The following is an 11,666-nucleotide window of genomic DNA, read 5'->3' on the forward strand; positions in this document are numbered from 1 at the left end:
CAACAACAATAAAGAACGTGTGCTTTAAAGCATCACATTTTGTAATAAGCCCAAATTTGTCAGTTTGACTTTAAGTGCTCTTAATACTAAAGTTACTAAGACTGCACAGGCTGCCTTTTTTTTTTTTTTTTCTTTTCTTTCTGTATTTCCCAAATTACAGGGAGCTATGCCCTTGGTATTGCACACAGTACACTGCAAAAGATTCACAAGGTTACTTCAAAGTCATTTTTGCCCTGGTGATTCAAAGCTCAAAGACAGAATTTTCTAGCATAAAGTCTTATTAAAAATTTTAATCAAAATATTATTTGAATTTAAGTTTAATAAAACAATACCACTATATATACTCTCAACAACTTCATTACATAATCAGTCCTATGAGGTTGTACTTGCTTTTCATATCACACTGATTAAGGACAAAAATAATTTTGATGTACATGTACCATATACTGATACGCAATCTACACACTAAGGCATTTACATACATACAACTATAAATACCCACAAATACAACAATGGCAGGTGACAGCATTTTCTTTGATGACTGACATACTATCTGTAAGAATATTCTCCAAAAGCCTGCAATACTACAGATACACACATAAATTACAAAGGATGAACCGAAGAGACTTAAGAAAACCTACTGTATATACAATTACGTAACTTGCAAAATTTTCCTGCTGTTGCATTCAAGTCAAACTGTCATGCAGATTCAAGTATTTAATGACATTCTCTCTATGAAGACATTCTCTCTGCATGCAATGGGCCAATTATTGTCATGAGCAGAAGGCTGCCCACATTGGTTCTGGATACTGTAGGTACAAAAGGAGAATGCCTTTGGATTTCAGTCCTTCCTTTATGGGTGAGAGATGGGAAAGCAATCTGAGAGAAAAATCAGTGACAAAGCACCTCTCTATTGCTATCAATAGTCTATCACGGGGCTATTCTGTGATGATTTGATCATGTAAGATGCTATCAGACTGGTGGAAAGAAATTTGCTGACCTGTGGCAGAGCAGTGGCATGGCCTGGGAGACAAGATGGCCAGAAAGCTGTGGAGAAAGGTAGGAGGCCCAGAGGCACATGTGCCTGCAAGGCTGACTTCCCATTTTCTGTCAGAGTAACTTACATGCTTTGAGACAAAAGCTAGATACTATTTAAACTCCAGCTTGGACAATGACTCATAAACTAGACTTTAGGTTTAACGACTCTTCGGATGCCACCTTTGGTTCTTTGTTTTACAATGTTAATTTTACAACTGGAAAAAATTCTGTCATTTGAAAAGTGAAGGGATGACTCACTGCTGAAATTAAGAGATGTGGCTCCCAACCTGCTGAAAACTTGACGAAGTCCACAGGAGTTAAATTACAGAGATTCAAACCTGCAAAGCTAAACTTCCTGTGGATTCAGGATGCAACAAGCTTAATGGATGACTACAAGGAAAAATGCCAAAGGAACTCAAATTCAAGGATGATTAACAAAACCCAAGAAGGTTTTGATAGTAAGACAATGGAGAAACTTCTTTAAAGTCAATTTTTTTCCAATTGTCAATGATTAGTTAAAAAGAGAAGAGTGCAGCTCATGACAAGCAGTCTCTGCCTTTCATCCTTCCCAGATCTTTACACGATAGAGGGAGCAACAGGCAAAGGACAGTAGAAAACTCAGTGTAACTTTGTGTTTAGGCAATAAGAGGCCTCTTCCCCTGCTGGTTGCATAAATTCTTCCACAATCTCAGAATTTCTGTAGCTTGGCCACAGGGTGAAATACAAACCTATCTTAGCATTGGAAAGCCAGCCAGATTTTCCTCTTCCAGAGTTAATTCCTCACACCACTTCTGCCTAGGGATCAGTCCTCATTTGCTAGATTAGGATAACAGTTGGAGAAGCATAGAGGGTCTTGTGTTTGGCACAAGACCACTGCACCAAAAAATGCTTTCTATCCTCTACATCTAAGAGCAATAAAAAGGTTACACATAATCCAGGGAGTACATTTCCATCAGAGGACTCTCTCCCAACATGGTTTTACTGAGATTAATTAAAATTCACAAAAGTATTGCTCAGTTTAATTAGACACTGCTGAGAGTTAGCAAAATGACGTTTCAAAAAAAGTGCACTTCAGAAATGCCTATGGGCTGGCGATAAAGTAAGGACTCTGCATCCTAGTAATTAAGTTTTGATTGCTAAAGAGGAATCCCAGACACCTCCCTGTAAAAGCCAGCATGTGAGGTGGGAACAACCTTTAAAATACAGATTTTATACATGGGCCACCTGTATGGTCAATTTTGCAACAAGACTATGACCAAGGTATTCTGATGGCTATCAAGATTTTTTATACTAGAAATCAATATGAACTATATTGATGTGAAGAAGAATGATTTATCATATGGAAGGAAGTCCCAAGGCTCCTGGGTGCTGAGGTGGGGGACGGAGGTGGGTGGGGGACAGAGTTGGGTGGGGGACAGAGGTGGGTGGGGGATAGAGGTGGGTGGCGTACCTTCAGAAGAAAGGGAAGGGGTCCTCCCTTGTACCGTGAATTGGGCAACAGACCTGGAGCAGCTATGAAAGGAAACATCCTCAATTTCTTCTGGCTAGACACCACAGAAAAGAAATTATCCCAAAAGAAAATGTGGTTGGCTATGGGCCAGACTCTCAGAATCTAAGCAAATCAGTGACTGTTTCCTCCCAGAGCATAAACTCTTGGCCTCCTTCATGCACTCATGACAGCAACCTTCCGGAAGCCTCAGGGAAGAGGGGTCTCAGCCCACGCGCTGAAGATGGACAGCATCATGCTATGGCAGTCTGAGACCCTGGCTCACAAAAGAACCTTTAAAGTTGTTTTTAAAGATATACTATGCAAACATGGTATACTGAAGCTTCAAAAGAGCCCTTTGTATCCAATGATCTATTTGCCTATCCAGCAGTCCCTGGAGTTAATATTAGTGAGTCATATGACACGGACAGTGCTATAGTGATGCTGATGCTAGCCGAGTATTTCAACACTCCAAATGTCAGAAATACTGTACCAAGGTACCATTCAATGTATATTAAATAAGTAAAATACATACAGACATTCTATATTCATAGACATGGACTGTGGGCAAACACGTTCAAGCCACTCAGGGACGTTCCTTTTTCTTTAGTTACTGAAGCTCGTAGATGACATGGTCTAGGTACCTCTCTCCCCTCTGCTTAGTGTAAATATTTAGGCAGAAAACAAATACCCTGATAATTTAGATTATCAGGTAGAAAGATAGAAACTTGCTTGTGGACATGTTGCATTCAGTGAGAATGCTACAAAAGTCAATCTGATACATGGGCCATATTGGTAACTATCCTGTTTGTTTTGCAGTTCTGAAACATAAACTTACTTACTGCCTTTATCCAAACAAGGCAGAGAGTTAAAAGTGAGTTTTTTTTTTTTTTTTTAAAGGTGTGGCAAAATACTTATTACAAAGAAAGCAACTGCAACCCTAGAGAGGGGTAACCCTTCTCTGGGCAACAGCAAGTATGGACATTTAGAGAGGGGAAGGAAGTAAACATTAAATAAATAATGCTGTAAATAAATGCTAGTATATCATAATAACATACCACTTAGACACTACCATGGTTTTACAGCAGGTTTTCTCTAATTCACTGGAACCATGCTATTCACTTAGAGCAGCTGATTCTTTGGTCATAGTACCTTCAACAAACTGCAGAACTACAGAACACTTCTAAGGGAGGTAAAAGAATCATCAGAGTGATTCTATTAGTTCTGCAGTTGTGCCACTTGTGGAGATTATAACTTTAGGGACTAGAGTTTCAAGGTGAGGAAATCACAAAGTTCTAGGTCTCAGTGGGCTAAACTTTCATTCCTTTCTCTTCCTCTACAGGAGAATATTCTGTTTATCACCCTGAATTTCAAAGGGACTGTAACTGGAACAAGCTCATGACTGCAAAGTTAATAGAACCATTTTGAGTAGACAGAAAGAAAGGACTGAAAATAGATAAAGTATTTTTAGGAGAAAGTTGAGTAGTAGCAGAGTGAAGTGGCTATCAAGGAGACTGAGACAAAAATAAACAAAGTCACTTTGCACCTGCAACCAGCGGATCCCTCAGTTTTCCAACCACAATTCATTCCGACTATTACTTTCACACATATTTTAAAGAACCAATATCCATTGTGGACAACTGCAGCGACTTTTTCCTCCCTTATTTTGTCTTAAGGACAGAACAAAAGCGGTTTCATTTTAAAATGCATTATTTTGTTAGGAAGGAAGACCCCAACATCATGACCAGGACACAACCCCATGCCCACACATGCACACACACGCACGCACACACACATATGTAGAGTAAGAAAGAATCTATTCCTGTATGGAAGGATATCAACGATAGAGATGATGGATTTCTAGTCTAGACCCTGTGGGAGTGAGGTAACAATTTCCTGCAGACTGCGCACATGCCTACTACTGCAACTCCTCAAGGGCCGATTACTGCCCCCATCCTTTAGCAAACAAAATCAACTGGGTATCAATCTTTCCTCAACTTTCAAACGCAAAATGACTCCACTTCCTCTTTCCCTTGCTTGGCTGAAATGGAATCAGCACTTCAAGCAAGCTAATGTGCTTCCCTACGTTCTCAATCCTATGATCTTCACGCTCCTTCTCCCTGCTTCCAGCAGGGTCCGATCTCAACAGGAAGTGCTAAGCTGCACACGCAGCTGCCTCATATTGGAGCATCTAGATTCCCAGCACTGCGATTCTTACTGGAGCATCTGTGAGTGCTCAATTCTACCTCTGTGACTGGGCAAGATTTCACATATAAAGGCGTATATTAACTCCAGCTAGAATTTACTAAAACTACAGTTTGTCCAGTTAAGCGTTTCACAATGGATTAAATTCTTTAACCTTAAAAAAAGTTTAACAGTTGATTTGAGAATACATAAAACAACTGAGCAGACTGCAAACAAGAGAAAACCAAAAGAGAAGGGATACATAATTCATTCTGAAATCACGATCCCCTCCTCCTCACAGAAAAGGTGCATTAGCTATCAAGTTGCAAAAATCATCAAAGCAAAAGAAATCAAGAGCAAAGACAATCTGTACAGAAACTAACAAAAATGTACAATAGAAAAAATTACTAATGCACCATTTTGTCACAGACTTTTTTTTTTTAAATATATTCACGGATTACCAGAAAGATCTTGAAAAACCCTATTTTGCTCCATGACCAGCACTTCCTGGCCGCAGACGGACTCTAAGTAACTTTTTGCTTAATGCTTGGTGTTTCGGGTCGGTGATCCTTCCTCTCTGATACGTTACGCTTGACCTTGGCAGTGATCGGAGACGTATCCGGGTTCAGCGAAGGACTCGAGTGCGACTTCTTCAGTCCTGCAGCCTCGCTTTCATCGTTACTCAGGAGCTCTTTGCCTCCTTCCTTGAGAATGCTGACATACATTTCATAGCGGGTTTTCTGAAGGCAAAGCCAGAGAACAACGGCAGTCAGAAAACTATTCAAAATGCACGTGTGCAGCACACCTAGTGCATTACCCACCTGGAGAATGTGAATGGCTGTTGAAGACTTCGCTTCATTTCCCAAACTGATAAATTACTTGGGCACTTACTGGGCACATGGGAAGCAACTACAGAGACTGACTGATTGATTCAATTATCTAGATAAGAAATTAACTTAGAATTTTAGTTCTCATTTGTTCTGGATTCTGAGGGAATGTCAACTTGGAGTTACTGGCTACCAGATGGAACACCATGAATCTAGAACACTCAGGCATGAGAAGGGTCTAAGTTGGAGGAGCTGTCACCTCTGGTTTTCGGCGGCTACATGGCTCTTGGGCTCTGTACTAAAGTCACCTGAGCCTCCCCAGGTAATCCAGGCCTCATATGAAACTGGCTTGGATATGGTTGTTTCCTCTTTTTCTGACTCCCCGTAACCCTAGAAAGGCTCATCTTGAGGGATCACTCCATGGCAAGTGACTCTCCTGTACAGTTCCCGATGAGACCATACCACTTTCTAGAAGCTGCTCTGGGTTTCCCTCTATTGCTTTTCTGCAAGGATTACCCACTTCTCTGGTTATTATGAACAGTTGCTGCTATGAACAGTATGAAGTTTGCAGAATTTCAAGTTATTTTCTGATGCTTTTCTCACTCAACAATATTTATCATCAGCTATGTACTGAGTACCTACTAGGTTTCAAAAAGTTCTTTGATTCCTCTGTCTCTTGAATTTCTAAGATTTTTTTCTTTTTCCATAGCTCTGGCACTTTTTTTTTTTTTCTAGTTTCTATCCCAATCAATATATAGAACTATCATATATGTTGCAACTTATAGACAGGTCTTAGATTCTTAATTTGATATATTCTGGTCAAAATAAGTATTCCACCATCCTGCCTCAACACATGAAGAATTTATAGAAAGTTTCAAGTGTTTTATTTCTAAACCAAAGAACATGTCAGTTATAAATTGTCCCAACAAAGGCAGGCAAATTCTGTTTTGACTATACATCCATCTTAGGGATTTTTCTAGTCAAATTGGGTTTTGTATGTGTCAGTTTTAAGTTAGTAATTTAGAAGTGCTACCTTTTCAAGCTGTTTGGTTTAACAATGGGAAAAAGCTGCTAGACATTCAGTATGTTCCGGGGTTGGCCAGTATTCAAGTGGGGTGTGAGCGTTGGTTGCCGATGACATTTATTGAGTGCCAACATGCTAACAACAGGTCATTCACACAATATTCATACACTGATAACTTACCATCCCTGCTTTACAGTTAAGGCAACAAAGGCAAAGAGAAGTTCAAAGTCAAAGGAAGAAATGAAACTGGGATTTGAACCAAGGCAATCTGAGTTCAAAACCCATGGCTGTTAAGCTTCATTGATATGAAAATACAGATTATATGTATACAGATTTTAGGATAAGTACTCTGACAGACACTGTTGGTTGGCCAGTCAAAGGCCATTCTCAACTCCCTCTACTCTTACATGCCTTTCACTACAAAGACTAATAAAATCAGAGATACTTACTTTTCCAGTTTCTCTTGTAGCTAAGTTGGGCCATGTGATATTGTGGTCAGTAAGAGGTAAGGAAGAGTCTTTTGGGGGGCTTCTGGGAAAGTGATTTTGCTTTCTGATAAAAGGGACAAACTTTAAGGAGAAGTCACTGGGGTTAGCCTCTCATTTTTTTTTTTTTTTTTGAGATGGAGTCTCATTCTGTCGTCCAGGCTGGAGTGCAGTGACGTGATCTCAGCTCACTGCACTCTCCGCCTCCCAGGTTCTAGCAATTCTTCTGCCTCAGCCTCCCAAGTAGCTGGGATTACAGGCACACACCACCACGCCCAACTAATTTTTGTATTTTTAGTACAGACAGGGTTTCGCCATGTTGGCCAGGCTGGCCTCGAACTCCTGACCTCAGGTGATTCACCCGCCTTGGCCTCCCAAAGTGCTGGGATTACAGGTGTGAGCCACCACACCTGGCCTAGCCTCTTATTCTTATTCCCTCCTTAACACGACTCCTAAAGCTGCTGCCCCATGACTTGGGCAGTAGATATGAGGAAACAGGACAACATGCTACGCCTGAGGAAAAATGGAAAGACGGAGACAGCCATGTTGACATGATGAGCTGGATCCAACCCTAAGGCTACTCCCTCTGGAATCATGTTAAGTACGAATAATAAATATCCTGTGGGTTAAACCACTGTTTATCAAGTATTGTTATGTGCAGTTTAAAGCATTACTAAATACACATTCTAATTCCAATAAAGAAGTAACAAAATAAAGAATAACATGCTAAGCATTGTCTCGGAAGGCTACATGATGGCTTCATCCGGGCATTTGCTAGCAAAAAATGTCATCAGTATCACACATCAGTACATGCACTGTGAAATGACAGGACTGAACAAGATAACATTCACAGGACATAAATAATCTAAATTCCTTTTCATTTTATGAATTTATTAATTAATCTACTCCTAAACTGCCTGGTGGCAAGATTAAAATACAGAAAAGAACTACCCCCAATAGAAACAAAGTTTAATAACATAGTCTGAAGGTAGTATAAAAATAGATTCAGGAAACCAGTGTAAGGCATACAATTTCATGAAGCTGGAGCATTTACACAATGAAAAGAGAACGAAGAAAAAATTTTTAGATCACTTGAAACGGGACAAAAGGAGAGAAGGTGATAGGGACAGTTTCCCACTAGTCTTTGAAGCAACTGATACTACTGGGAAAATCCACCTGAAAAATACATGAAGGAAAGCCACCTCATCCACTCATTTTACAGCTCCAGCTGCAAAGCTATTGTCTAAAATAAATTACATCGGTGTGTCAATCAACAAACAAAAGGCACAGCAAAGGTGTCGCAGTGCATGAGTCATCAGACCAGAAAAAAAGACAAAGCAGAGAAAAGGGGGTAAAGGGAGTCAGAAGACAAAGCCTGCCCTGTTGTTAACGAAGCCTTCGAGGGTTGATGGGTTTGCAAATACTGTGTTCCATTTCTAACTTAAAACAGGCTTATAGGGCCAGAGGTTACAAAAAACCCAGTAATGTAGCTTTGCATTTTACCAGTCTCTGAGTCTACATTTTACTGAACCAAACCAAATATTCCTCTTCAAAACATTTTAGGAAAACATAACTTTAATCTCAGGACTATTCAGCAGGTATTAGTTTTAGCCAAGTCTCTAGAGGATTACAGACTCAGCCACGTAAGTAAATGCCATCCAGAGGATTTCAGGACAAAATAAAATTGTCTCAGAGTAAAGAAAAATAACTCTGAATGATGCTCTGGAGAGCAGCGGCAAGAAACATAACTTAAAGTTTCTCTCTTCATTGATTTCTCCTTGTATTCTCTTTCTGGGCAGTAGGAAGGTCATACTTCTTAATTATGCAACATCATCATTGGGAGGGTTTACTTCCTTTCTTCCTTTCAGAGAAGATGTGATTTGCATCTTTTTTCCTAAGACCAACAGTGAAATTTAAGTTTTAAATGAAAGCTGGTGTGTAGAAAAAGTAAAGCAGCAGCAAGAAGTTTATTAGTAAATTACTGTTTTTTTTTTTTTGAGACGGAGTCTTGCTCTATCTCCAGGCTGGAGTGCAGTGGCGCGATCTCGGCTCACCGCAACCTCTATCTACCTGGTTCAAGCGATTCCCCTGCCTCAGCCTCCCGAGAAGCTGGGACTACAGGCGCGCACCACCGAGCACGACTAATTTTTTGTACTTTAGTAGAGAAGGGATTTCACCACGCTGGCCAGGATGGTCTCAATCTCCTGACCTCGTGATCTGCCTGCCTCGGCCTCCCAAACTGCTGGGATTACAGGCGTGAGGCACCGCGTCCAGCCAGTAAATAACTTTTTAAAGGTTTGACGCACCAGCTCAGAGACTGAAAACGACCATCCGTGTTCAAGTGGTCAACTTGGACCCAAGAAGCTCATCAATCATATTGTGGCAGACAGTGTGGCCTGCTTCCTGAACAGCCTCTTCTTTCGTGCTAAGGGAACTTTGACCTTTATTAAGAATGCCAACGTGCCCAGCCCCATGAGAGGAATTATAGTTTAAAGCAGGCGTGACCCTGTCTCTGTTAGTTTCTGTTGCTGCCCTGTGTTATAGATTTGGCCCCTGACGTGTCAATAGAAGTCTGCTAGGACAGTTTATGAAAGCAGCTTCTTTTGCTATTCTGATAGAAGGTGGTATGCAATAAGGTATTTTAAAATTAAGGTACATACATTTTTTTTAAAAAACATAAACATACTGTTCACTTAATGGATGACTGTATGATTAAACATAACTTGTATATACACTGGGAAACAAATCTCGGTGACTTGCTTGTGATATTCGCTGTACTGCAGTACTCTGGAACTGAACCTGCAGTATCTCAGATATGCCTGTCTCTGTAACCACTTTCAGGTTCTAGGAAATGATTAGATAGAACTTAACAAGAAAGCTTAGGGATAAATCTTAAGCGGTGAAGAAGGAAATACGACAATAAAAGCTTTGCTCCTTCACTCTTTCTTTTCTCTAATGCCTCATATCCTTTCGGTCAGCAAGTTTTGTCCATCTGTCTTCAGAACTGCACCATTTCTCACCGCCTCTCCCATTTCCAGTCTGCACCGAGCTCATCACCTTGTGCCTGCGTTCCTCCCACAGCCACCTGACTGCTCTCCCTGTTCCCTCCCTGCCCTCCACGTGCACTCCTCTCAAAACACACTGTCCTGTTGAAACGCAAGACAGAGTGTGTCAGCTCTGCCCAAAATACTCCAATGGCTTCTCATCCTTAAAATCCTTCTAAACCAGGAATCCTTAAAATGGCCTAGAAAACCCATGTGCCACCCCCTTCCCCTGGCCCAGTCTCTCAGTTCTGTCCCTGGGCTTGGATCTGCCTCCACGGCACACACTCCTATTCAAGGACCTATGGAACTTGCTTTTCTCTGTCCAAAAAGCTCTTCTTCCGGAAGCCCACAGGACTTCCTCCCTCCCCTCCTTCACCTCTTTCAGGTGTTCACTCTAACATCACCGTGACACTGAGGCCTTTCCTGGCCATCAAAATCTAAAACTGGAACACCTACTCTCACTGCTTTCTTTTTTCCTCAGCACTTCTCCCCATCTGAAAGCCTTGTATTTTACTTGGGAAAAAAAAAAACCTTTAACTTCCTCCTTTGCCCCCCAATACTAGATACCATCACATGAGGGCAAGGACTTTGTGTTTGTTTACTAATATATCCCCAGGGCCGAGAACACACAGTGGACAAAGAATAAGCACCACTGACTGCATGAACAGAAAGAGGAGGAACACATTACTCCATATACGGTAGAAAATATATTTTGAACTCATAATATGGCAAACCCAGAAAAAGAAAAACAACATGGATATATATGTTGATAGTAGAAGCCTGATGTATTCCTTATTCAGGATCCTCTGGGAACACACCTTTATCTTCAGTATCCCACTGTTCCAATGATGTTTTTCACAAAAATGCTAAGGTCTGACCCTGTCAGTATTGAAGCTCGTAAGGCACCACATGGCAAAGGCTTGTCCACTTCTGCTTCACATCCTCTTGACCTCTGTTGTCAAGATACCACACATGGCAGATCCTCAACAGTGCACTGAGGTACAGCCTGTCTTTCTTAGGACTGGGGCTTTTTCTCTGTCTTTAAAGAGAAACTTGGGTTATACTACACTTTTGAGGTCCCTAAAACACAGACCCATTTTCTGAGAATCTTTGTTTTGTTTTGTTTTGTTTTGAGATGGAGTTTCACCGTTGTCGCCCAGGCTGGAGTGTAGTGGGGCGATCTCGGCTCACTGCAACCTCTGCCTCCTGGGTTCAAGCCATTCTCCTGCCTCAGCCTCCCAAGTAGCTGGGATTACAGGCATGCGTCACCATGCCTGGCTAATTTTGTATTTTTATTGGAGACAGGGTTTCTCCATGTTAGTCAGGCTGGTCTCAAACTCCTGACCTCAGGTGATCTGCCTGCCTCGGCCTCCCAAAGTGCTGGGATTACAGGCGTACGCCACCTTGCCCAGCCCTGAGAATCTCTTATGTAGTAATACATGAAGAATAGTTTTTATTGCCCACTTTGAGCTTCAAAATAAAGTGAGAAACTGGACCACTATATGTAGTCTCCAATGATTCCTCATTTGGATAATTAATAGGTCTCACTACAATTCATCACAACATGAAGCCTCTACA

The 11,666-nt window shown here is 41.2% G+C and overlaps 1 protein-coding gene across 2 annotated transcripts in view; it reads right to left on the reverse strand.

Annotated features, from left to right (window-relative positions):
* Positions 1-2,665: 2,665 nt before the first annotated feature.
* PSD3 (pleckstrin and Sec7 domain containing 3) overlaps positions 2,666-11,666 on the reverse strand; it is a 594,572-nt gene continuing 585,571 nt past the window's right edge. For both annotated transcript variants that reach the window (XM_011979615.1, XM_011979616.1), the window contains one exon: positions 2,666-5,448. In XM_011979615.1, the coding sequence (XP_011835005.1) occupies positions 5,233-5,448 (216 nt within the window). In that variant the 3' untranslated portion in view covers positions 2,666-5,232. The remainder of the gene's footprint in view (positions 5,449-11,666) is intronic.

The sequence above is a fragment of the Mandrillus leucophaeus genome, unplaced genomic scaffold (assembly GCF_000951045.1).
Source record: "Mandrillus leucophaeus isolate KB7577 unplaced genomic scaffold, Mleu.le_1.0 Scaffold204, whole genome shotgun sequence".
Taxonomy (NCBI): Eukaryota; Metazoa; Chordata; class Mammalia; order Primates; family Cercopithecidae; genus Mandrillus; species Mandrillus leucophaeus.